Source organism: Oncorhynchus masou, chromosome 12, assembly GCF_036934945.1.
Source record: "Oncorhynchus masou masou isolate Uvic2021 chromosome 12, UVic_Omas_1.1, whole genome shotgun sequence".
Taxonomy (NCBI): domain Eukaryota; kingdom Metazoa; phylum Chordata; class Actinopteri; order Salmoniformes; family Salmonidae; genus Oncorhynchus; species Oncorhynchus masou.
In genome coordinates, this window is record NC_088223.1 from 4,158,048 (window position 1) to 4,186,006 (window position 27,959).

Sequence of the window (27,959 nt, forward strand, 5' to 3'; positions counted from 1 at the left end):
TATTCTAGACCATATGAACAGACCAGGGAATAACGTGGGTAAGGATTATTCTAGACCATATGAACAGACCAGGGAATAACGTGGGTAAGGATTATTCTAGACCAAATGAACAGACCAGGGAATAACGTGGGTAAGGATTATTCTAGACCATATGAACAGACCAGGGAATAACGTGGGTAAGGATTATTCTAGACCATATGAACAGACCAGGGAATAACGTGGGTAAGGATTATTCTAGACCATGTGAACAGACCAGGGAATAACGTGGGTAAGGATTATTCTAGACCATATGAACAGACCAGGGAATAACGTGGGTAAGGATTATTCTAGACCATATGAACAGACCAGGGAATAACGTGGGTAAGGATTATTCTAGACCATATGAACAGACCAGGGAATAACGTGGGTAAATATTATTCTAGACCAAATGAACAGACCAGGGAATAACGTGGGTAAGGATTATTCTAGACCATATGAACAGACCAGGGAATAACGTGGGTAAGGATTATTCTAGACCATATGAACAGACCAGGGACTAACGTGGGTAAGGATTATTCTAGACCATGTGAACAGACCAGGGAATAACGTGGGTAAGGATTATTCTAGACCATGTGAACAGACCAGGGAATAACGTGGGTAAGGATTATTCTAGACCATATGAACAGACCAGGGAATAACGTGGGTAAGGATTATTCTAGACCATGTGAACAGACCAGGGAATAACGTGGGTAAGGATTATTCTAGACCATATGAACAGACCAGGGAATAACGTGGGTAAATATTATTCTAGACCATATGAACAGACCAGGGAATAACGTGGGTAAGGATTATTCTAGACCATGTGAACAGACCAGGGAATAACGTGGGTAAGGATTATTCTAGACCAAATGAACAGACCAGGGAATAACGTGGGTAAGGATTATTCTAGACCATGTGAACAGACCAGGGAATAACGTGGGTAAGGATTATTCTAGACCATATGAACAGACCAGGGAATAACGTGGGTAAGGATTATTCTAGACCATGTGAACAGACCAGGGAATAACGTGGGTAAGGATTATTCTAGACCATATGAACAGACCTAGACATGTTGATATTAGTTGACATTGACACTGTCCATGCATGTTCTCTATGAGGGAGAATCCACACTTCGACTTGATGTCGCCCAATGGCATCACTGTTTGACAAAGGGAACATTTAGATTGGATGTCAGGATGTAATTAGATGTAATTAGTGTCATGCTCACTGGTTGAAATTGAGTGCGATGACGTAGTCAGGGGTGACAGAGACAGTCCAGTCGCACTCTCGTCCGTGGGGGTACGGCTCGGGGTACTCTGGGGACAGGATCAGCCCAGTGGGGCCCGTCAGGTTCCCCCCACACGGAGCTGTGATACAGGGAGAGAGGAGAGGAAAACATGATGATACAGGGAGAGAGGAGAGGAGACATGATGATACAGGGAGAGAGGAGAGGAAAACATTACGATACAGGGAGAGAGGAGAGGCAACATGATGATACAGGGAGAGAGGAGAGGAAACATGATGATACAGGGAGAGAGGAGAGGAAAACATTACGATACAGGGAGAGAGAGGAGAGGAAACATGATACAAGGAGAGAGAGGAGAGGAAGCATGACGATACAGGGAGAGAGGAGAGGAAACATGACGATACAGGGAGAGAGAGGAGAGGAAACATGACGATAATGGGAGAGAGGAGAGGAAACATGATGATACATGGAGAGAGACGAGAGGAAACATGACAATACAGGGAGAGAGTGGAGAGAAAACATGATGATACAGGGAGAGAGAGGGGAGGAAACATGATGATACAGGGAGAGAGGAGAGGAAACATGACGATACAGGGAGAGAGAGGAGAGGAAACATGATGATAATGGGAGAGAGGAGAGGAAACATGATGATACATGGAGAGAGACGAGAGGAAACATGATGATACAGGGAGAGAGGAGAGGAAACATGACATGTAGATGAAGACACAGGGAGAGAGAGGAGATTTAACATTACGATACAGGGAGAGAGAGGAGAGGAAACATGATGATACATGGAGAGAGATGAGAGGAAACATTACGATACAGGGAGAGAGAGGAGAGGAAACATTATGATACAGGGAGAGAGAGGAACATTATGAAACAGGGAGAAAGAGGAGAGGAAACATGATGATACAGGGAGAGAGAGGGGAGGAAACATGATACAGGGAGAGAGGAGAGGAAACATGATGATACAGGGAGAGAAAGGAGAGTAAACATGACGATACAGGGAGAGAGAGGAGAGGAATTATGATGATACAGGGAGAGAGGAGAGGTAACATGAGAAGTAGAGGATGATCCATGGAGAGAGAGGAGAGGAAACATTACGATACATGGAGAGAGAGGAGAGGAAACATTAAGTTACAGGGAGAGAGATTAGAGGAAACATTATGATACAGGGAGAGAGTGGAGAGGAAACATGATGATATAGGGAGAGAGAGGGGAGGAAACATGGTGATACAGGGAGAGAGAGGGGAGGAAAAATTATGATACAGGGAGAGAGAGGAGAGGAAACGAGAAGTAGAGGATGATACATGGAGAGAGAGGAGAGGAAACATTACGATACATGGAGAGAGAGGAGAGGAAACATTACGTTACAGGGAGAGAGATTAGAGGAAACATTATGATACAGGGAGAGAGTGGAGAGGAAACATTATGATACGGGGAGAGAGAGGGGAGGAAACATGGTGATACAGGGAGAGAGAGGGGAGGAAACATGATGATACAGGGAGAGAGGAGAGGAAAGATGATGATACAGGGAGAGAGAGGAGAGGAAACATGATGATACAGGGAGAGAGAGGAGAGGAATCATGATGATAAAGGGAGAGAGAGGAGAGGAAACATTACAATACAAGGAGAGAGGTGAGGAAAACATTACGATACAGGGAGAGAGAGGAGAGGAAACATGATGATACAAGGAGAGAGGAGAGGAAACATGATGATACAGGGAGAGAGAGGAGAGGAAACATGATGATACAGGTAGAGAGGAGAGGAAACATGAGAAGTAGAGGATGACACATGGAGAGAGAGGAGAGGAAACATTACGATACATGGAGAGAGAGGAGAGGAAACATTAAGTTACAGGGAGAGCGATTAGAGGAAACATTATGATACAGGGAGAGAGTGGAGAGGAAACATGATGATACAGGGAGAGAGGAGAGGAAAGATGATGATACAGGGAGAGAGAGGAGAGGAAACATGATGATACAGGGAGAGAGAGGAGACGAATCATGATGATAAAGGGAGAGAGAGGAGAGGAAACATTACAATACAAGGAGAGAGGTGAGGAAAACATTACGATACAGGGAGAGAGAGGAGAGGAAACATGATGATACAGGGAGAGAGGAGAGGAAACATGATGATACAGGGAGAGAGAGGAGAGGAAACATGATGATACAGGTAGAGAGGAGAGGAAACATGAGAAGTAGAGGATGACACATGGAGAGAGAGGAGAGGAAACATTACGATACATGGAGAGAGAGGAGAGGAAACATTAAGTTACAGGGAGAGCGATTAGAGGAAACATTATGATACAGGGAGAGAGTGGAGAGGAAACATGATGATAAAGGGAGAGAGAGGGGAGGAAACATGATGATACAGGGCGAGAGTGGAGAGGAAACATAATGATACAGGGAGAGAGTGGAGAGGAAACATGATGATACAGGGAGAGAGAGGAGAGGAAACATGATGATACAGGGAGAGAGAGGGGAGAGGAAATATGATGATACAGGGAGAGAGGAGAGGAAAGATGATGATACAGGGAGAGGAGAGGAAACATGATGATACAGGGAGAGAGAGGAGAGGAAACATTACAATACAAGGAGAGAGGTGAGGAAAACATTACGATACAGGGAGAGAGAGGAGAGGAAACATGATGATACAAGGAGAGAGAGGAGAGGAAACATTATGATACAGGGAGAGAGAGAGGAGAGGAAACATTACGATACAGGGAGAGAGATTAGAGGAAACATTATGATACAGGGAGAGAGAGGAGAGGAAACATGAGAAGTAGAGGGTGATACATGGAGAGAGAGGAGAGGAAACATTATGATACAGGGAGAGAGAGGAAACATTATGAAACAGGGAGAAAGAGGAGAGGAAACATGATGATACAGGGAGAGAGAGGGGAGGAAACATGATACAGGGAGAGAGGAGAGGAAACATGATGATACAGGGAGAGAAAGGAGAGTAAACATGACGATACAGGGAGAGAGAGGAGAGGAATTATGATGATACAGGGAGAGAGGAGAGGTAACATGAGAAGTAGAGGATGATACATGGAGAGAGAGGAGAGGAAACATTACGATACATGGAGAGAGAGGAGAGGAAACATTAAGTTACAGGGAGAGAGATTAGAGGAAACATTATGATACAGGGAGAGAGTGGAGAGGAAACATGATGATATAGGGAGAGAGAGGGGAGGAAACATGGTGATACAGGGAGAGAGAGGGGAGGAAAAATTATGATACAGGGAGAGAGAGGAGAGGAAACGAGAAGTAGAGGATGATACATGGAGAGAGAGGAGAGGAAACATTACGATACATGGAGAGAGAGGAGAGGAAACATTACGTTACAGGGAGAGAGATTAGAGGAAACATTATGATACAGGGAGAGAGTGGAGAGGAAACATGATGATACAGGGAGAGAGAGGGGAGGAAACATGGTGATACAGGGAGAGAGAGGGGAGGAAACATGATGATACAGGGAGAGAGGAGAGGAAAGATGATGATACAGGGAGAGAGAGGAGAGGAAACATGATGATACAGGGAGAGAGAGGAGAGGAATCATGATGATAAAGGGAGAGAGAGGAGAGGAAACATTACAATACAAGGAGAGAGGTGATGAAAACATTATGATACAGGGAGAGAGAGGAGAGGAAACATGATGATACAAGGAGAGAGGAGAGGAAACATGATGATACAGGGAGAGAGAGGAGAGGAAACATGATGATACAGGTAGAGAGGAGAGGAAACATGAGAAGTAGAGGATGACACATGGAGAGAGAGGAGAGGAAACATTAAGTTACAGGGAGAGCGATTAGAGGAAACATTATGATACAGGGAGAGAGTGGAGAGGAAACATGATGATACAGGGAGAGAGGAGAGGAAAGATGATGATACAGGGAGAGAGAGGAGAGGAAACATGATGATACAGGGAGAGAGAGGAGAGGAATCATGATGATAAAGGGAGAGAGAGGAGAGGAAACATTACAATACAAGGAGAGAGGTGAGGAAAACATTACGATACAGGGAGAGAGAGGAGAGGAAACATGATGATACAGGGAGAGAGGAGAGGAAACATGATGATACAGGGAGAGAGAGGAGAGAAAACATGATGATACAGGTAGAGAGGAGAGGAAACATGAGAAGTAGAGGATGACACATGGAGAGAGAGGAGAGGAAACATTACGATACATGGAGAGAGAGGAGAGGAAACATTAAGTTACAGGGAGAGCGATTAGAGGAAACATTATGATACAGGGAGAGAGTGGAGAGGAAACATGATGATAAAGGGAGAGAGAGGGGAGGAAACATGATGATACAGGGCGAGAGTGGAGAGGAAACATAATGATACAGGGAGAGAGTGGAGAGGAAACATGATGATACAGGGAGAGAGAGGGGAGGAAACATGATGATACAGGGAGAGAGAGGGGAGAGGAAATATGATGATACAGGGAGAGAGGAGAGGAAAGATGATGATACAGGGAGAGGAGAGGAAACATGATGATACAGGGAGAGAGAGGAGAGGAAACATTACAATACAAGGAGAGAGGTGAGGAAAACATTACGATACAGGGAGAGAGAGGAGAGGAAACATGATGATACAAGGAGAGAGAGGAGAGGAAACATTATGATACAGGGAGAGAGAGAGGAGAGGAAACATTACGATACAGGGAGAGAGATTAGAGGAAACATTATGATACAGGGAGAGAGAGGAGAGGAAACATGAGAAGTAGAGGGTGATACATGGAGAGAGAGGAGAGGAAACATTATGATACAGGGAGAGAGAGGAGAGGAAACATTATGATACGGGGAGAGAGAGGAGAGGAAACATTATGATACAGGGAGAGAGAGGAGAGGAAACATTATGATACAGGGAGAGAGAGGAGAGGAAACATTATGATACAGGGAGAGAGAGAGGAGAGGAAACATTATGATACAGGGAGAGAGGGGAGATAACATGACGATACAGGGAGAGAGAGGAGAGGAAACATTATGATACAGGGAGAGAGAGAGGAGAGGAAACATTATGATACAGGGAGAGAGAGGAGAGGAAACATTATGATACAGGGAGAGAGAGGAGAGGAAACATTATGATACAGGGAGAGAGAGAGGAGAGGAAACATTATGATACAGGGAGAGAGGGGAGATAACATGACGATACAGGGAGAGAGAGGAGAGGAAACATTATGATACAGGGAGAGAGAGAGGAGAGGAAACATTATGATACAGGGAGAGAGAGGAGAGGAAACATTATGATACAGGGAGAGAGAGGAGAGGAAACATTATGATACAGGGAGAGAGAGGAGAGGAAACATTATGATACAGGGAGAGAGAGAGGAGGAAACATTATGATACAGGGAGAGAGAGGAGAGGAAACATTATGATACAGGGAGAGAGAGGAGAGGAAACATTATGATACAGGGAGAGAGAGGAGAGGAAACATGATGATACAGGGAGAGAGAGGAGAGGAAACATTATGATACAGGGAGAGAGAGAGGAGGAAACATTATGATACAGGGAGAGAGAGGAGAGGAAACATTATGATACAGGGAGAGATTAGAGGAAACATGACGATACAGGGAGAGAGAGGAAAGGAATTATGATACAGGGAGAGAGAGGAGAGGCAACATTATGATACAGGGAGAGAGGAGAAGAAACATTATGATACAGGGAGAGAGAGAGGAGAGGAAACATTATGTAACAGGGAGAGAGAGGAGAGGAAACATTATGATACAGGGAGAGAGAGGAGAGGAAACATGATGATACAGGGAGAGAGAGGAGAGGAAACATTATGATACAGGGAGAGAGGAGAGGAAACATTATGATACAGGGAGAGAGAGGAGAGGAAACATTATGATACAGGGAGAGAGGAGAGGAAACATGACAATACAGGGAGAGAGAGGAGAGGAATTATGATACAGGGAGAGAGAGGAGAGGAAACATTATGATACAGGGAGAGAGGAGAGGAAACATTATGATACAGGGAGAGAGAGAGGAGAGGAAACATGATGATACAGGGAGAGAGAGGAGAGGAAACATTATGATACAGGGAGAGAGAGGAGAGGAAACATTATGATACAGGGAGAGAGAGGAGAGGAAACATTATGATACAGGGAGAGAGAGGAGAGGAAACATTATGATACAGGGAGAGAGAGGAGAGGAAACATTATGATACAGGGAGAGAGGAGAGGAAACATTATGATACAGGGAGAGAGATGAGAGGAAACATTATGATACAGGGAGAGAGAGGAGAGGAAACATTATGATACAGGGAGAGAGAGGAGAGGAAACATTATGATACAGGGAGAGAGGTGAGGAAAACATTACGATACAGGGAGAGAGAGGAGAGGAAACATTATGATACAGGGAGAGAGAGGAGAGGAAACATTATGATACAGGGAGAGAGAGGAGAGGAAACATTATGATACAGGGAGAGAGAGGAGAGGAAACATTATGATACAGGGAGAGAGAGGAGAGGAAACATTATGATACAGGGAGAGAGAGGAGAGGAAACATTATGATACAGGGAGAGAGAGGAGAGGAAACATTATGATACAGGGAGAGAGAGGAGAGGAAACATTATGATACAGGGAGAGAGGAGAGGAAACATTATGATACAGGGAGAGAGATGAGAGGAAACATTATGATACAGGGAGAGAGAGGAGAGGAAACATTATGATACAGGGAGAGAGAGGAGAGGAAACATTATGATACATGGAGAGAGAGGAGAGGAAACATTATGATACAGGGAGAGAGAGGAGAGGAAACATTATGATACAGGGAGAGAGAGAGGAGAGGAAACATTATGATACAGGGAGAGAGAGAGGAGAGGAAACATTATGATACAGGGAGAGAGAGGAAAGGAAACATTATGATACAGGGAGAGAGAGAGGAGAGGAAACATTATGATACAGGGAGAGAGAGGAGAGGAAACATTATGATACAGGGAGAGAGAGAGGAGAGGAAACATTATGATACAGGGAGAGAGAGGAGAGGAAACATTATGATACAGGGAGAGAGAGGAGAGGAAACATTATGATACAGGGAGAGAGAGGAGAGGAAACAGGAACATTTTCTGTAAAGGCATCTTTACTCAGGTTTGCTAATTGGGTACTTTTTCCACCACTGCCAATTCATTGCCTTCATGTGCCAGCAAAGCTAGCTCCAGAATCTGATATGGCCTTGACTGTATTTGACCAAGTCAGCATAGTCAGAACCAATATCATGTATTTGGCTGAGTTAATAAAGGCTCATTTAAAAGGATCAACAGTATTGAGACTCCACTAATGCCTGTCGACATCAAACCCTGTTAGGTTTTAACCTGTGAACCTTTGGAGCCAGGAACACACACGACTCATGACCGATCTCCCTCCGTTTGTGATCTCAAAGGAATGTTCAAACTAATTACGCCTTGCCCTGATTAAACAATGAAGCTAATTACAATGTCTTAATTGCTGTTGTTAACTTGCGACTATCTTTCTCTCTCTCTGTCTCTGTCTCTCTGTGTCTTGCTCTCCCTCGGTCTCTCTGTGTCTTGCTCTCCCTCTGTCTCTCTGTGTCTCTCCCTCTGTCTCTCTGTGAAGAGACAGACAGACAGACAGACAGACAGACGGATGGACGGACGGACAGACATTGGGTGGCTGTGAGAAAATGACTTGTAGCTAGGTATAATTGGTACAGACTGGGTTGAAGGTTGGTATAATTGGTACAGACTGGCTTGTAGCTAGGTATAATTGGTACAGACTGGGTTGAAGGTTGGTATAATTGGTACAGACTGGGTTGTAGGTAGGTAACGTTGGTACAGACTGGGTTGTAGCTAGGTATAATTGGTATAGACTGGGTTGTAGGTTGGTATAATTGGTACAGACTGGGTTGTAGGTTGGTATAATTGGTACAGACTGGGTTGTAGGTAGGTAACGTTGGTACAGACTGGGTTGTAGGTAGGTAACGTTGGTACAGACTGGGTTGTAGGTAGGTATAATTGGTACAGACTGGGTTGTAGGTTGGTATAATTGGTACAGACTGGGTTGTAGGTTGGTATAATTGGTACAGACTGGGTTGTAGGTTGGTATAATTGGTACAGACTGGGTTGTAGGTAGGTAACGTTGGTACAGACTGGGTTGTAGGTTGGTATAATTGGTACAGACTGGGTTGTAGGTTGGTATAATTGGTACAGACTGGGTTGTAGGTAGGTAACGTTGGTACAGACTGGGTTGAAGGTTGGTATAATTGGTACAGACTGGGTTGTAGGTTGGTATAATTGGCACAGACTGGGTTGTAGCTAGGTATAATTGGTACAGACTGGGTTGTAGGTTGGTATAATTGGTACAGACTGGGTTGTAGGTTGGTATAATTGGTACAGACTGGGTTGTAGGTAGGTAACGTTGGTACAGACTGGGTTGTAGGTTGGTATAATTGGTACAGACTGTGTTGTAGGTTGATATAATTGGTACAGACTGGGTTTTATCTGTGCAGGTGGGGAATCTAGAGGTGTTCTTACTTATGCTGGTGGGAGGTAAAATGTCTTACCTTTGTTTTACCTGTGCCGGTGGGGTGTTGGGTTAACAGGTCTTACCTGTGCAGGTGGGGTGTTGTGTTAACATGTCTTACCTGTGCAGGTGGGGTGTTGGGTTAACATGTCTTGCATGTGCAGGTGGGGTGTTGTGTTAACATGTCTTACCTGTGCAGGTGGGGTGTTGTGTTAACATGTCTTACCTGTGCAGGTGGGGTGTTGTGTTAACATGTCTTACCTGTGCAGGTGGGGTGTTGTGTTAACATGTCTTACCTGTGCAGGTGGGGTGTTGTGTTAACATGTCTTACCTGTGCAGGTGGGGTGTTGGGTTAACAGGTCTTACCTGTGCAGGTGGGGTGTTGTGTTAACATGTCTTACCTGTGCCGGTGGGGTGTTGGGTTAACAGGTCTTACCTGTGCCGGTGGGGTGTTGGGTTAACAGGTCTTACCTGTGCAGGTGGGGTGTTGGGTTAACATGTCTTACCTGTGCAGGTGGGGTGTTGGGTTAACATGTCTTACCTGTGCAGGTGGGGTGTTGGGTTAACATGTCTTACCTGTGCAGGTGGGGTGTTGGGTTAACATGTCTTACCTTTGCAGGTGGGGTGTTGGGTTAACATGTCTTACCTGTGCAGGTGGGGTGTTGGGTTAACAGGTCTTACCTGTGCCGGTGGGGTGTTGGGTTAACATGTCTTACCTGTGCCGGTGGGGTGTTGGGTTAACATGTCTTGCATGTGCAGGTGGGGTGTTGGGTTAACATGTCTTACCTGTGCAGGTGGGGTGTTGGGTTAACATGTCTTGCATGTGCAGGTGGGGTGTTGGGTTAACATGTCTTACCTGTGCAGGTGGGGTGTTGGGTTAACATGTCTTACCTGTGCAGGTGGGGTGTTGGGTTAACATGTCTTACCTGTGCAGGTGGGGTGTTGGGTTAACATGTCTTACCTGTGCAGGTGGGGTGTTGGGTTAACATGTCTTACCTGTGCAGGTGGGGTGTTGGGTTAACATCTTACCTGTCTTGTTGGGTTAACATGTTACAGGTGGGGTGTTGGGTTAACATGTCTTACCTGTGCAGGTGGGGTGTTGGGTTAACATGTCTTGCATGTGCAGGTGGGGTGTTGGGTTAACATGTCTTACCTGTGCAGGTGGGGTGTTGGGTTAACATGTCTTACCTGTGCAGGTGGGGTGTTGGGTTAACATGTCTTACCTGTGCAGGTGGGGTGTTGGGTTAACATGTCTTACCTGTGCCGGTGGGGTGTTGGGTTAACATGTCTTACCTGTGCCGGTGGGGTGTTGGGTTAACAGGTCTTACCTGTGCCGGTGGGGTGTTGGGTTAACATGTCTTACCTGTGCCGGTGGGGTGTTGGGTTAACAGGTCTTACCTGTGCAGGTGGGGTGTTGGGTTAACATGTCTTACCTGTGCAGGTGGGGTGTTGGGTTAACATGTCTTACCTGTGCCGGTGGGGTGTTGGGTTAACATGTCTTACCTGTGCCGGTGGGGTGTTGGGTTAACAGGTCTTACCTGTGCCGGTGGGGTGTTGGGTTAACAGGTCTTACCTGTGCAGGTGGGGTGTTGGGTTAACATGTCTTACCTGTGCAGGTGGGGTGTTGGGTTAACAGGTCTTACCTGTGCAGGTGGGGTGTTGGGTTAACATGTCTTACCTGTGCAGGTGGGGTGTTGGGTTAACAGGTCTTACCTGTGCAGGTGGGGTGTTGGGTTAACATGTCTTACCTGTGCAGGTGGGGTGTTGGGTTAACATGTCTTACCTGTGCAGGTGGGGTGTTGGGTTAACATGTCTTACCTGTGCAGGTGGGGTGTTGGGTTAACATGTCTTACCTGTGCAGGTGGGGTGTTGGGTTAACATGTCTTACCTGTGCAGGTGGGGTGTTGGGTTAACATGTCTTACCTGTGCAGGTGGGGTGTTGGGTTAACATGTCTTACCTGTGCAGGTGGGGTGTTGGGTTAACATGTCTTACCTGTGCAGGTGGGGTGTTGGGTTAACATGTCTTACCTGTGCAGGTGGGGTGTTGGGTTAACATGTCTTACCTGTGCCGGTGGGGTGTTGGGTTAACATGTCTTACCTGTGCAGGTGGGGTGTTGGGTTAACATGTCTTACCTGTGCAGGTGGGGTGTTGGGTTAACATGTCTTACCTGTGCAGGTGGGGTGTTGGGTTAACATGTCTTACCTGTGCAGGTGGGGTGTTGGGTTAACATGTCTTACCTGTGCAGGTGGGGTGTTGGGTTAACATGTCTTACCTGTGCCGGTGGGGTGTTGGGTTAACATGTCTTACCTGTGCAGGTGGGGTGTTGGGTTAACATGTCTTACCTGTGCAGGTGGGGTGTTGGGTTAACAGGTCTTACCTGTGCAGGTGGGGGGTTGGGGTAACAGGTCTTACCTGTGCAGGTGGGGGGGTCAGGCTGCCAGAAGAAGCGGCTGTTGATCTCTGTGCAGGTGATCTTGGTGGCCCCCTGAAGGATGTAACCGGGATCACACTGGAACAGGACATGGTCTCCGGGCTCCTTGCTGTCCCCACTGCGGGTCCCGTTGGCGGGCAGACCTGGGTCGTTACATGACGTAGCAGTGGACACTGGAGATAGAGGGGAAAAGAATCCGATGGTAAAGAGAATGTCTCTATCCAGCTCTACATTTCTAACTGTAATATCACGTTGTTCTTTGTTTTTTAACCTACATTTTATTTAATCACAAGCTGATGAAAAAGGTCATTTCTAGGTATGTAGAATTGCTACTTCAATAAACAGTATGCATACAGTGCATTATCAACATGAACACGTAGCATGTAGCTTCCATTCAAATCTCCCATTGGTACCACAGGCTCTATTTACAGTACAGGTGCATATACACGTTTAAGATCCAGGTTAAGGTTAGTTAACACTCACACTGTATAACATTCAACCTCTTACCAGAGAACTGCAGAGCGAAGCCCTGCTTGGATGTGAAGAAGTCGGTGGTGAACTGGAGGCTGACGGCGTTGAAGGTGCTGTGGGCGTCGGGCGGAAGGGTCGAGCCACTGAGCTCCCTCAGCAGGACCCCTCCGTCCTGGGGACCGTCCCAGATACGCAACACGTCATGAACCTCCTCCGTATGGAATACCAGGAAGTGGAGACTATGGAGGGAGGAAGAGGAGTTAGTCATGGAGGCTAGGGGGGAGGAGAGGGGGAAGTATAGAGAGGAAGAGGAGGTAGTCATGGAGGCTAGGGGGGAGGAGAGGGGGAAGTATAGAGAGGAAGAGGAAGAGGAGGTAGTGTTGGAGGCTAGGGGGAGGAGAGGGGAAGTATAGAGAGGAAGAGGAAGAGGAGGTAGTGGTGGAGGCTAGGGGGAGGAGAGGGGGAAGTATAGAGAGGAAGAGGAGGTAGTGTTGGAGGCTAGGGGGGAGGAGAGGGGGAAGTATAGAGAGGAAGAGGAAGAGGAGTTAGTCATGGAGGCTAGGGGGGAGGAGAGGGGAAGTATAGAGAGGAAGAGGAAGAGGAGTTAGTCATGGAGGCTAGGGGGGAGGAGAGGGGGAAGTATAGAGAGGAAGAGGAGGTAGTCATGGAGGCCAGGGGGGAGGAGAGGGGGAAGTATAGAGAGGAAGAGGAGGTAGTGTTGGAGGCTAGGGGGGAGGAGAGGGGGAAGTATAGAGAGGAAGAGGAGGTAGTCATGGAGGCTAGGGGGGAGGAGAGGGGGAAGTATAGAGAGGAAGAGGAGGTAGTCATGGAGGCTAGGGGGGAGGAGAGGGGGAAGTATAGAGAGGAAGAGGAGGATGAGGTAGTGGTGGAGGCTAGGGGGGAGGAGAGGGGGAAGTATAGAGAGGAAGAGGGGGTAGTGGTGGAGGCTAGGGGGGAGGAGAGGGGGAAGTATAGAGAGGAAGAGGGGGTAGTGGTGGAGGCTAGGGGGAAGTATAGAGAGGAAGAGGAAGTAGTGTTGGAGGCTAGGGTGGAGGAGAGGGGGAAGTATAGAGAGGAAGAGGAGGTAGTGTTGGAGGCTAGGGGGGAGGAGAGGGGGAAGTATAGAGAGGAGCAGGAAGAGGAGGTAGTGGTGGAGGCTAGGGGGAGGAGAGGGGGAAGTATAGAGAGGAAGAGGAGGTAGTGTTGGAGGCTAGGGGGGAGGAGAGGGGGAAGTATAGAGAGGAAGAGGAAGAGGAGGTAGTGGTGGAGGCTAGGGGGGAGGAGAGGGGGAAGTATAGAGAGGAAGAGGAAGAGGGGGTAGTGGTGGAGGCTAGGGGGAGGAGAAGGGGAAGTTTTGTTTAGGAAGAGGAGGTAGTGGTGGAGGCTAGGGGGAGGAGAGGGGGAAGTATAGAGAGGAAGAGGAAGAGGAGGTAGTGGTGGAGGCTAGGGGGAGGAGAGGGGGAAGTATAGAGAGGAAGAGGAGGTAGTGTTGGAGGCTAGGGGGGAGGAGAGGGGGAAGTATAGAGAGGAAGAGGAGGTAGTGGTGGAGGCTAGGGGGGAGGAGAGGGGGAAGTATAGAGAGGAAGAGGAGGTAGTGGTGGAGGCTAGGGGGGAGGAGAGGGGGAAGTATAGAGAGGAAGAGGAGGTAGTGGTGGAGGCTAGGGGGGAGGAGAGGGGGAAGTATAGAGAGGAAGAGGAGGTAGTGTTGGAGGCTAGGGGGAGGAGAGGGGGAAGTATAGAGAGGAAGAGGAGGTAGTGTTGGAGGCTAGGGGGAGGAGAGGGGGAAGTATAGAGAGGAAGAGGAGGTAGTGGTGGAGGCTAGGGGGAGGAGAGGGGGAAGTATAGAGAGGAAGAGGAGGTAGTGTTGGAGGCTAGGGGGAGGAGAGGGGGAAGTATAGAGAGGAAGAGGAGGTAGTGTTGGAGGCTAGGGGGAGGAGAGGGGGAAGTATAGAGAGGAAGAGGAGGTAGTGTTGGAGGCTAGGGGGAGGAGAGGGGGAAGTATAGAGAGGAAGAGGAGGTAGTGTTGGAGGCTAGGGGGAGGAGAGGGGGAAGTATAGAGAGGAAGAGGAGGTAGTGTTGGAGGCTAGGGGGAGGAGAGGGGGAAGTATAGAGAGGAAGAGGAAGAGGAGGTAGTGGTGGAGGCTAGGGGGAGGAGAGGGGGAAGTATAGAGAGGAAGAGGAGGTAGTGTTGGAGGCTAGGGGGGAGGAGAGGGGGAAGTATAGAGAGGAAGAGGAAGAGGAGGTAGTGTTGGAGGCTAGGGGGAGGAGAGGGGGAAGTATAGAGAGGAAGAGGAGGTAGTGTTGGAGGCTAGGGGGAGGAGAGGGGGAAGTATAGAGAGGAAGAGGAGGTAGTGTTGGAGGCTAGGGGGAGGAGAGGGGGAAGTATAGAGAGGAAGAGGAGGTAGTGTTGGAGGCTAGGGGGAGGAGAGGGGGAAGTATAGAGAGGAAGAGGAAGAGGAGGTAGTGGTGGAGGCTAGGGGGAGGAGAGGGGGAAGTATAGAGAGGAAGAGGAGGTAGTGTTGGAGGCTAGGGGGAGGAGAGGGGGAAGTATAGAGAGGAAGAGGAAGAGGAGGTAGTGGTGGAGGCTAGGGGGAGGAGAGGGGGAAGTATAGAGAGGAAGAGGAGGTAGTGTTGGAGGCTAGGGGGGAGGAGAGGGGGAAGTATAGAGAGGAAGAGGGGGTAGTGGTGGAGGCTAGGGAGGAGGAGAGGGGGAAGTATAGAGAGGAAGAGGAGGTAGTGTTGGAGGCTAGGGTGGAGGAGAGGGGGAAGTATAGAGAGGAGGATGAGGTAGTCGTAGAGGCTTGGGGGGAGAAGGGGAACAGGAGATATTAGATCAGACAACGAAGGGAAAATGCAGTGTCATAGAGGAAGGGGGAATGGAGGAGAGGTTGAAAAGAGGACCCAGTCTAGACAACCTAATGATTCACTGTTAGAGTCCCAGTCTAGACAACCTAACGATTCACTGTTAGAGTCCCAGGTTGAGACTGTTATAACAGATGTACTGTCCCAGTCTAGACAAGCTGACAGTAAATCTTCTCTCTTTAACCAGACATCTGTCAACCAGCTGGGGCCAAAAAATAAACTGATGCCTTTCATCACTCCGATACAGTAGGATGCTGGTGTGTGTTGTGTGTTTGTGTGTGTGTTTGTACACATGGACTAGACTAGAGGAAGAACACTTAGACAGGAGAAGGGAAAGCTAACAAGGGGATTGATTGATTATTTAACCAGGCAAGTCAGTTAAGAACAAATTCTTATTTTACAATGACGGCCTAGTAACAGTGGGTTAACTGCCTGTTCAGGGGCAGAAGGCAGGATTTGATACAGCAACCTTTATGGTTACTGGCCCAACGCTCTAACCCTCTAGGCTACCTGCTGGTTACATGCCCAACACTCTAACCTCTAGGCTACCTGCTGGTTACTGGCCCAAAACTCTAACCACTAGGCTACCTGCTGGTTACTGGCCCAACACTCTAACCACTAGGCTACCTGCTGGTTACTGGCCCAACACTCTAACCACTAGGCTACCTGCTGGTTACTAGTCCAACACTCTAACCACTAGGCTACCTGCTGGTTACTGGTCCAATGCTCTAACCACTAGGCTACCTGCTGGTTACTGGCCCAACACTCTAACCACTAGGCTACCTGCTGGTTACTGGTCCAATGCTCTAACCACTAGGCTACCTGCTGGTTACTGGCCCAACACTCTAACCACTAGGCTACCTGCTGGTTACTGGCCCAACGCTCTAACCACTAGGCTACCTGATGGTTACTGGCCCAACGCTCTAACCACTAGGCTACCTGCTGGTTACTGGCCCAACGCTCTAACCACTAGGCTACTTGCTGGTTACTGGCCCAACGCTCTAACCACTAGGCTACCTGCTGGTTACTGGCCCAACACTCTAACCTCTAGGCTACCTGCTGGTTACTGGCCCAACGCTCTAACCACTAGGCTACCTGCTGGTTACTGGTCCAACACTCCAACCACTAGGCTACCTGCTGGTACCTGCCCAACGCTCTAACCACTAGGCTACCTGCTGGTTACTGGCCCAACGCTCTAACCACTAGGCTACCTGCTGGTTACTGGCCCAATGCTCTAACCTCTAGGCTACCTGCTGGTTACTGGCCCAACGCTCTAACCCTCTAGGCTACCTGCTGGTTACTGGCCCAATGCTCTAACCACTAGGCTACCTGCTGGTTACTGGCCCAATGCTCTAACCTCTAGGCTACCTGCTGGTTACTGGCCCAATGCTCTAACCACTAGGCTACCTGCTGGTTACTGGCCCAACGCCAAGTGATTAATTGAAGATAAGAGGGAAACCAAACTAATTGATGGTATGCGAACTAAGTGATTAATTGATGGTAAGAGGGTAAGCGAACTAAGTGATTAATTGATGGTAAGAGGGTAAGCGGACTAAGTGATTAATTGATGGTAAAAGGGTAAGCGAACTAAGTGATTAATTGATGGTAAGAGGGTAAGCGGACTAAGTGATTCATTGATGGTAAGAGGGTAAGCGAACTAAGTGATTAATTGATGGTAAGATGGAAAGCGAACTAAGTGATTAATTGATGGTAAGAGGGTAAGCGAACTAAGGGATTAATTGATGGTAAGAGGGTAAGCGGACTAAGTGATTAATTGATGGTAAAAGGGTAAGCGAACTAAGTGATTAATTGATGGTAAGAGGGTAAGCGGACTAAGTGATTCATTGATGGTAAGAGGGTAAGCGAACTAAGTGATTAATTGATGGTAAGATGGAAAGCGAACTAAGTGATTAATTGATGGTAAGAGGGTAAGCGGACTAAGTGATTAATTGATGGTAAGAGGGTAAGCGGACTAAGTGATTAATTGATGGTAAGAGGGTAAGCGGACTAAGTGATTAATTGATGGTAAGAGGGTAAGCGGACTAAGTGATTAATTGATGGTAAGAGGGTAAGCGGACTAAGTGATTAATTGATGGTAAGAGGGTAAGCGGACTAAGTGATTAATTGATGGTAAGTGGGTAAGCGGACTAAGTGATTAATTGATAGTAAGAGGGTAAGCGAACTAAGTGATTAATTGATGGTAAGAGGGTAAGCGAACTAAGTGATTAATTGATGGTAAGAGGGTAAGCGAACTAAGTGATTAATTGATGGTAAGAGGGTAAGTGGACTAAGTGATTCATTGATGGTAAGAGGGTAAGCGAACTAAGTGATTAATTGATGGTAAGAGGGTAAGCGGACTAAGTGATTCATTGATGGTAAGAGGGTAAGCGGACTAAGTGATTAATTGATGGTAAGAGGGTAAGCGGACTAAGTGATTAATTGATGGTAAGAGGGTAAGCGGACTAAGTGATTAATTGATGGTTAGAGGGTAAGCGGACTAAGTGATTAATTGATGGTAAGATGGAAAGCGAACTAAGTGATTAATTGATGGTAAGAGGGTAAGCGGACTAAGTGATTAATTGATGGTAAGAGGGTAAGCGGACTAAGTGATTAATTGATGGTAAGAGGGTAAGCGGACTAAGTGATTAATTGATGGTAAGAGGGTAAGTGGACTAAGTGATTCATTGATGGTAAGAGGGTAAGCGAACTAAGTGATTAATTGATGGTAAGAGGGTAAGCGGACTAAGTGATTCATTGATGGTAAGAGGGTAAGCGGACTAAGTGATTAATTGATGGTAAGAGGGTAAGCGGACTAAGTGATTAATTGATGGTAAGAGGGTAAGCGGACTAAGTGATTAATTGATGGTAAGAGGGTAAGCGGACTAAGTGATTAATTGATGGTAAGAGGGTAAGCGGACTAAGTGATTAATTGATGGTAAGTGGGTAAGCGGACTAAGTGATTAATTGATAGTAAGAGGGTGTTTAACTAAGTGATTAATTGATGGTAAGAGGGTAAGCGAACTAAGTGATTAATTGATGGTAAGAGGGTAAGCGAACTAAGTGATTAATTGATGGTAAGAGGGTAAGTGGACTAAGTGATTCATTGATGGTAAGAGGGTAAGCGAACTAAGTGATTAATTGATGGTAAGAGGGTAAGCGGACTAAGTGATTCATTGATGGTAAGAGGGTAAGCGGACTAAGTGATTAATTGATGGTAAGAGGGTAAGCGGACTAAGTGATTAATTGATGGTAAGAGGGTAAGCGGACTAAGTGATTAATTGATGGTAAGAGGGTAAGCGGACTAAGTGATTCATTGATGGCTGCCAGCAACAGACTGAAGGTGAAGAGTTTAGAGGGAAATGAGAGACAATACTCTCAGCATGCTTAAGTAGCAGACCAATGTTGGGTAGAAGATATATGAAACAGATCAAGGAGATGGACCAGATCAGATCAAGGAGATGGAAAGCCATGTTAATGAACACCACTATGTATACAACAGCTACATCAAATTGGTGTGGTGGCTAATTTCTGTATTTACCAAATGAGGAGAAACAAATTCCACACACCAGTCAGAGTTATACTTAAACCACATTTTTAATAATAAGAGCTTTGCAATAGCACTTTTCTTACAATGATGCGCCATTTCTAATGAACCGTTGAAAAGTGCCAACACAAAAGTACAAAGATCTTTTATAGCCAAGATACACCACTCTCAACCTACAAGACGAACAACAGATACATAGAATGGTCATAGAATGGTCACAAGGTTGAGATTTGTATGAAAGGTATCTACTTCATTGTAAAGACCATTGTCCGGTCCTCCAAACTGGAACCGTCTCTTCCTGGTACGGTTTAGCAAAAAAACATTACCTCATGTCCTCTGGAAAGCTCTTTAGGTTTTATCACACCAAAGACATCGTAAATCTCATCTGTCAGTGTTATCTCATAGAGGCTTATCCTCAGTAGAACACACACACAATAATTAACAGAATACTATATTCTGTCTAATATAAAACAACAACAACATAATGCAATACAAGAATTATAACATAATCTTGCAATTTCTCACGACATTGGTAAGACACAGGGTGTAGAAATTGATGCGTAGAATTTCACAGTTCAGATTTTAAAACTTAACAGTCATACAAGGCACGGCGTTTAACCGTGTCATGTGACCTTAACATTTAATGCATCCCCCTTGACACAATCACGACAATAATCATGGCCTCTAAACCTTCCAGTTGCCAGCTGGACCCTATTCCAATTAAACTACTGAAAGAGCTACTTCCTGTGCTTGGCCCTCCTACAGAACGTTGAACATGATACATTTCTCCCTATCCCCTGGATATTTAACAAGCTAATGAAAAGTGGCAGTAATCAAGCCTATCCTAAGAAAAAAAAAGCCAAACCTTGACCCAAATATATATATTTTTTAACTACCGGCCCATATCAAATCTCCTATTCCTCTCAAAAATGCAAGACAAAAATCCATTGCAGGAAACACTCTGGTTTATTAAGACCCCATTTTGACACCATCCGATCACCACATTCTTTTGGAGAGATTAGAAACCCCAAATGGTCTACACCGATAAGTTGCGGCCTGGTTTAGATCTTATCTGTTGGAAATATATCAGTTTTTCTCTATAGATAGTTTGTCCTCTGACAAATCAATGGTAAGTTTCGGTGTTCCTCAAGGTTCCGTTTTAGGACAACTATGTATTCACTATATATTTTCACTATGTATTATACCTCTTGGTGATGTCATTTGGCAACACAATGTCACCTTTCACTGCTATGCAGACGATACCCTGGAAGCCTGTGTTTCCGACATAAGGAAGTGGATGCCATCTATTTTTTTCCCTTTTAACAGAGATGCTAGTTCTACGTCCCAAGAAACAAAGAGATCTGCTGTTTGATCTGACAATGAATCTTGATGGTTGTACAGTCGTCTCAAATAAAACTGTGAAGGACCTCGTCGTTAATTTGGACCCTGAACTCTCTTTTGATGAACATATCAAGAATAGTTCAAGGACAGCTTTTTTCCATTGTAGTAATCTTAGTAACATTGGACTTTTTGTCCAGAATCTTGAGTAGAACCCAAAAATGTGATCATATTTCTCCAATGCTCGCCTCTCTACACTGGATTCCTGTTTCACTGATAACCTACAATGTACTACGTATCTCTCCGATTTGGTCCTGCCGTACATATGTACACGTACGCTACAGTTTAAGTTGCAGGACTCCTTATAGAATAGAATTTCAAAGTAAACAGCAGGGCTTTCTCCTGTGAAGCACCATTTTTATGGAATGATCTGCCTACCCATGTGAGAGACGCAGACTCCGTCTCGAACCTTTAAGTCTTTACTGAAGACTCATCTCTTCAGTAGGTCCTATGATTGAGTGTAGTCTAGCCCAGGGGTGTGAAGGTGAACGCCAAGGCACTGGAGGTATGAACCATACTTTCTGTCTCCGCCCGGCCAGCTTCCTTCTCTCCACTGGGATTCTCTGCCTCTAACCCTATTACGAGGGCTGAGCCACTGGCATACTAATGCTCTCCCATGTGTCATGTCATGCCAGCACCCCCCCCCTCCCCACTGTCTCAGTCTACAGTATCTATGCTGCAACAGTGTATGTCCCGAGGGGCTAGGATCAACCTCTCGTATCTGGTGTAATTCTCATTTCTCATCTGGTGTGATCTTACATTATACTCCCTCTAATTCTCCCATCTCTCTCTCCCCTCCTGGAGGATCTGAGCCCTAGGACTCAGGACTACCTGGCCTGATGACTCCTGGCTGTCCCCAGTCCACCTGGTTGAGCTGCTGCTCCAGTTTCAGCTGTTCTGCCTGCTGCTATGGAACCCTGACCTGTTCACTGGACATGCTGCTTCTACCTTCTCTCCCTCTCCATCACTCTCTCTCGCTGTTGCACCTTCTTCACAACCCTGTCTCTGTGAAGGGACCAGTACTGGCTGTCAGAAATGTGCACCCCGAGGAACTTGAATCTTTTGAAGATGCTGCTGCTGGATGTGACTGAAATGGCACCCTATTCAATACAGGATGCTGGTCAAATGTAGTGCACTATATAGGGACTAGGGTGACATTTTGGGATGCATGCCGAGACACCGAAAACCACCTGACAACCACAAGACAATCACCAGACAACCACCAGATAACAACTACAGGACCACTACATAACCCCCAGACAACCACCAGACAACCATTTCAACCTATACCACTCCTCCTCCCCTAACTCTGACCCCTCCTCACTCCTATACCACTCCTCCTCCCCTAACTCTGACCCCTCCTTCCTCCTATACCACTCCTCCTCCCCTAACTCTGACCCCTCCTGTACCACTCCTCCTCCCCTAACTCTGACCCCTCCTTCCTTCTATACCACTCCGCCTCCCCTAACTCTGACCCCTCCTATACCACTCCTCATCCCCTAACTCTGACCCCTCCTATACCACTCCTCCTCCCCTAACTCTGACCCCTCCTTCCTTCTATACCACTCCGCCTCCCCTAACTCTGACCCCTCCTATACCACTCCTCATCCCCTAACTCTAACCCCTCCTATACCACTCCTCCTCCCCTAACTCTGACCCATCCTTCCTCCTATACCATTCCTCCTCCCCTAACTCTGACCCCTCCTTCCTCCTATACAACTCCTCCTCCCCTAACTCTGACCCCTCCTATACCACTCCTCATCCGCTAACTCTGACCCCTCCTATACCACTCCTCATCCGCTAACTCTGACCCCTCCTTCCTCCTATACCACTCCTCCTCCCCTAACTCTGACCACTCCTTCCTCCTATACCACTCCTCCTCCCCTAACTCTGACCACTCCTTCCTCCTATACCACTCCTCCTCCCCTAACTCTGACCCCTCCTTCCTCCTATACCACTCCTCCTCCCCTAACTCTGACCCCTCCTTCCTCCTATACCACTCCTCCTCCCCTAACTCTGACCCCTCCTTCCTCCTATACCACTCCTCCTCCCCTAACTCTGACCCCTCCTTCCTCCTATACCACTCCTCCTCCCCTAACTCTGACCCCTCCTTCCTCCTATACCACTCCTCATCTCCTAACTCTGACCCCTCCTTCCTCCTATACCACTCCTCACTCCTATACCACTCCTCCTCCCCTAACTCTGACCCCTCCTTCCTCCTATACCACTCCTCCTCCCCTAACTCTGACCCCTCCTATACCACTCCTCCTCCCCTAACTCTGACCCCTCCTTCCTCCTATACCACTCCTCCTCCCCTAACTCTGACCCCTCCTTCCTCCTATACCACTCCTCCTCCCCTAACTCTGACCCCTCCTTCCTCCTATACCACTCCTCCTCCCCTAACTCTGACCCCTCCTTCCTCCTATACCACTCCTCCTCCCCTAACTCTGACCCCTCCTTCCTCCTATACCACTCCTCCTCCCCTAACTCTGACCCCTCCTTCCTCCTATACCACTCCTCATCCCCTAACTCTGACCCCTCCTTCCTCCTATACCACTCCTCACTCCTATACCACTCCTCCTCCCCTAACTCTGACCCCTCCTTCCTCCTATACCACTCCTCCTCCCCTAACTCTGACCCCTCCTATACCACTCCTCCTCCCCTAACTCTGACCCCTCCTTCCTCCTATACCACTCCTCCTCCCCTAACTCTGACCCCTCCTTCCTCCTATACCACTCCTACTCCCCTAACTCTGACCCCTCCTTCCTCCTATACCACTCCTCATCCCCTAACTCTGACCCCTCCTTCCTCCTATACCAATCCTACTCCCCTAACTCTGACCCCTCCTTCCTCCTATACCACTCCTCCTCCCCTAACTCTGACCCCTACTTCCTCCTATACCACTCCTACTCCCCTAACTCTGACCCCTCCTTCCTCCTATACCACTCCTACTCCCCTAACTCTGACCCCTCCTCACTCCTATACCACTCCTCCTCCCCTAACTCTGACCCCCTGGCTCTACATGTTAAGGTAACTGGCTCTACATGTCATGTTAACTGGCTCTACATGTTAAGGTAACTGACTACATGTCAGGGTAACTGACTCTACATGTTAAGGTAACTGGCTCTACATGTTAAGGTAACTGGCCCTGCATGTTAAGGTAACTGGCTCTACATGTTAAGGTAACTGGCTCTACATGTCATGTTAACTGGCTCTACATGTTAAGGTAACTGACTACATGTCAGGGTAACTGGATCTACATGTTAAGGTAACTGGCTCTACATGTCAGGGTAACTGACTCTACATGTTAAGGTAACTGGCTCTACATGTTAAGGTAACTGGCCCTGCATGTTAAGGTAACTGGCTCTACATGTTAAGGTAACTGGCTCTACATGTCAGGGTAACTGGATCTACATGTTAAGGTAAATGGCTCTACATGTTAAGGTAACTGGCTCTACATGTTAAGGTAACTGGCCCTGCATGTTAAGGTAACTGGCTCTACATGTTAAGGTAACTGGCTCTACATGTTAAGGTAACTGGCCCTGCATGTTAAGGTAACTGGCTCTACATGTTAAGGTAACTGGCTCTACATGTTAAGGTAACTGGCTCTACATGTTAAGGTAACTGGCTCTACATGTTAAGGTAACTGGCCCTGCATGTTAAGGTAACTGGCTCTACATGTTAAGGTAACTGGCTCTACATGTTAAGGTAACTGGCTCTACATGTCAGGGTAACTGGATCTACATGTTAAGGTAACTGGCTCTACATGTTAAGGTAACTGGCTCTACATGTTAAGGTAACTGGCTCTACATGTCAGGGTAACTGGCTCTACATGTCAGGTTAACTGGCTCTACATGTTAAGGTAACTGACTACATGTCAGGGTAACTGGATCTACATGTTAAGGTAACTGACTCTACATGTTAAGGTAACTGGCTCTACATGTTAAGGTAACTGGCTCTACATGTCAGGGTAACTGGATCTACATGTTAAGGTAACTGGCTCTACATGTTAAGGTAACTGGCTCTACATGTCAGGGTAACTGGCTCTACATGTCAGGTTAACTGGCTCTACATGTTAAGGTAACTGACTACATGTCAGGGTAACTGACTCTACATGTCAGGGTAACTGGATCTACATGTTAAGGTAACTGGCTCTACATGTCAGGTTAACTGGCTCTACATGTTAAGGTAACTGACTACATGTCAGGGTAACTGGATCTACATGTTAAGGTAACTGGCTCTACATGTTAAGGTAACTGGCTCTACATGTCAGGATAACTGGCTCTACATGTCAGGTTAACTGGCTCTACATGTTAAGGTAACTGTTTCTACATGTTAAGGTAACTGGCTCTACATGTCAGGGTAACTGGCTCTACATGTCAGGGTAACTGGCTCTACATGTTAAGGTAACTGGCTCTACATGTCAGGGTAACTGGCTCTACATGTCAGGGTAACTGGCTCTACATGTTAAGGTAACTGGCTCTACATGTCAGGGTAACTAGCTCTACATGTTAAGGTATCTGGCTCTACATGTCAGGGTAACTGGCTCTACATGTCAGGGTAACTGGCTCTACATGTTAAGGTAACTGGCTCTACATGTCAGGGTAACTGGCTCTACATGTCAGGGTAACTGGCTCTACATGTTAAGGTAACTGGCTCTACATGTCAGGGTAACTAGCTCTACATGTCAAGGTATCTGGCTCTACATGTCAGGGTAACTGGCTCTACATGTCAGGGTAACTGGCTCTACATGTCAGGGTAACTGACTCTACATGTTCAGGTAACTGGCTCTACATGTTAAGGTAACTGGCTCTACATGTTAAGGTAACTGGTTCTTTCAGCTAATCAACCTCCCCCTTTCTCTCTCTGTCTGTCTGTCTGTCTCGTTCTCTCTCAGTCTCTGTCTCTCTCAGTCTCTCTGTCTCTCTCAGTCTCTCTCTCAGTCTCTCTCTCTCTCTCAGTCTCTCTCTCTCTCTCTGTCTCTCTCTCTCTCTCTGTCTCTCTCTCTCTCTGTCTCTCTCTCTCTCACTCTCTCTGTCTCTCTCTCTCTCTGTCTCTCTCTCTCTGTCTCTCAGTCTCTCTCAGTCTCTCTCTCTCTCTCAGTCTCTCTCAGTCTCTCTCAGTCTCTCTCTCTCAGTCTGTCTCTCTCTCTCTCAGTCTGTCTCTCTCTGTCTGTCTGTCTGTCTGTCTGTCTGTCTGTCTGTCTGTCTGTCTGTCTCTGTCTGTCTCTGTCTGTCTCTGTCTGTCTCTGTCTGTCTCTGTCTCTGTCTCTCTTTGTGAGATCCCAGGTCTTGGCAGAAGCAAACCCTAGTCTTGTACTTCTTTTCAGTCAGCCAATCCTCTCGCTGCCAATACTCACTAATCCTCATAACGCTCTCTCAGGCGCTAGGGTTTATGGGATTACCAATGCTAGGCGTGACAGACTGCAACGTGTGTGTGTGTGTGTGTATTTGCATGTGTGTGTGTGTGTGTTCATGGGTTGCTGGATCATTGTCATCTTCAGTGAACACGAAAAAGGTAGTGATATCGAACAAATGAAATAGAGAAACACACCCTCATCCCTCCTTCCTGAATTCTTCCTGGTGTCTAGCTAGCAGTACACACCCCCATCCCTCCTTCCTGTATTCTTCCTGGTGTCTAGCTAGCAGCACACCCCCTCCCTCCTTCCTGTATTCTTCCTGGTGTCTAGCTAGCAGTACACACCCCCATCCCTCCTTCCTGTATTCTTCCTGGTGTCTAGCTAGCAGTACACACCCCCTCCCTCCTTCCTGTATTCTTCCTGGTGTCTAGCTAGCGGTACACACCCCCATCCCCCCTTCCTGTATTCTTCCTGGTGTCTAGCTAGCAGTACACACCCCCATCCCCCCTTCCTGTATTCTTCCTGGTGTCTAGCTAGCAGTACACACCCCCATCCCTCCTTCCTGTATTCTTCCTGGTGTCTAGCTAGCAGTACACACCCCCATCCCTCCTTCCTGAATGCTTCCTGGTGTCTAGCTAGCAGTACACACCCCCATCCCTCCTTCCTGTATTCTTCCTGGTGTCTAGCTAGCAGTACACACCCCCATCCCTCCTTCCTGAATGCTTCCTGGTGTCTAGCTAGCAGTACACACCCCCATCCCTCCTTCCTGTATTCTTCCTGGTGTCTAGCTAGCAGTACACACCCCCATCCCTCCTTCCTGTATTCTTCCTGGTGTCTAGCTAGCAGTACACACCCCCATCCCTCCTTCCTGAATGCTTCCTGGTGTCTAGCTAGCAGTACACACCCCCATCCCCCCTTCCTGAATTCTTCGTGGTGTCTAGCTAGCAGTACACACCCCCATCCCTCCTTCCTGAATGCTTCCTGGTGTCTAGCTAGCAGTACACACCCCCATCCCTCCTTCCTGTATTCTTCCTGGTGTCTAGCTAGCAGTACACACCCCCATCCCTCAAACCCTCCCTCCTGAACCAGGGATTCAAACCACCTCACTATGTTCCACTGTCCTCTTATCTCCTGTATCAGTCTGATCACTTCCACCATCCTCTTGAGTTCTCTTATATTATCCTCTCTCTCATAATGGGGGGGATTGACATAGCAGAGACTGTGTGATTGTGAATCACACTAGGCTGAGTCACCAGATGTGAATCACACTAGGCTGAGTGACCAGATTTGAATCACACTAGGCTGAGTGACCAGTTAGTCTACAAATCCAATCAACACACACACACCCCGACACACACACATACACACCCCGACACACACACACACACACACACATACACACCCCGACACACACAACCTTCTTATTTTATTGATCAATGATGGCAGATCAAATATTATACTGAAAATAAAGCCTGAAAAATGTCAGGAACTGAGACCTACTCGTGACGGATACGAGGAAAGGAGAGGTGAGAGAAGGGGAGGAAGAGGTGAGAGAGGGGGTGAGAGAAGGGGAGGAAGAGGTGAGAGAGGGGGTGAGAGAAGGGGAGGAAGAGGTGAGAGAGGGGGTGAGAGAAGGGGAGGAAGAGGTGAGAGAGGGGGTGAGAGAAGGGGAGGAAGAGGTGAGAGAGGGTGAGAGAAGGTGAGGAAGAGGTGAGAGAGGGGGTGAGAGAAGGGGGAGGAAGAGGTGAGAGAGGGGGTGAGAGAAGGTGAGGAAGAGGTGAGAGAGGGGGTGAGAGAAGGGGAAGAAGAGGTGAGAGAGGGGGTGAGAGAAGGGGAGGAAGAGGTGAGAGAGGGGGTGAGAGAAGGGGAGGAAGAGGTGAGAGAGGGGGTGAGAGAAGGGGAGGAAGAGGTGAGAGAGGGGGTGAGAGAAGGGGAGGAAGAGGTGAGGGGGTGAGAGAAGGGGAGGAAGAGGTGAGAGAGGGCATGAGGTGATAAACACCTCGATTTAAAGTGTCTGACCCAATTACAGGCCCTCTCTGCGATGACCAGATTTCACACCAAATTACGCCGGTCAAACGAACACCCATTACCGAGGACGCCTGTCCACTCATTAACTAAGACACCCATTACCGAGGACGTTA

General features: G+C 47.4%; 1 protein-coding gene across 1 annotated transcript in view; it reads right to left on the bottom strand.

Moving 5' to 3' along the window:
* The window catches only part of LOC135549478 (CUB and sushi domain-containing protein 1-like), a 1,027,892-nt gene that overhangs the window by 346,065 nt on the left and 653,868 nt on the right, over nt 1-27,959 (bottom strand). Inside the window, 3 exon segments of the mRNA XM_064979475.1 lie at nt 1,247-1,385; nt 12,166-12,357; nt 12,692-12,894. Of these exon segments, the coding sequence (XP_064835547.1) occupies nt 1,247-1,385; nt 12,166-12,357; nt 12,692-12,894 (534 nt within the window).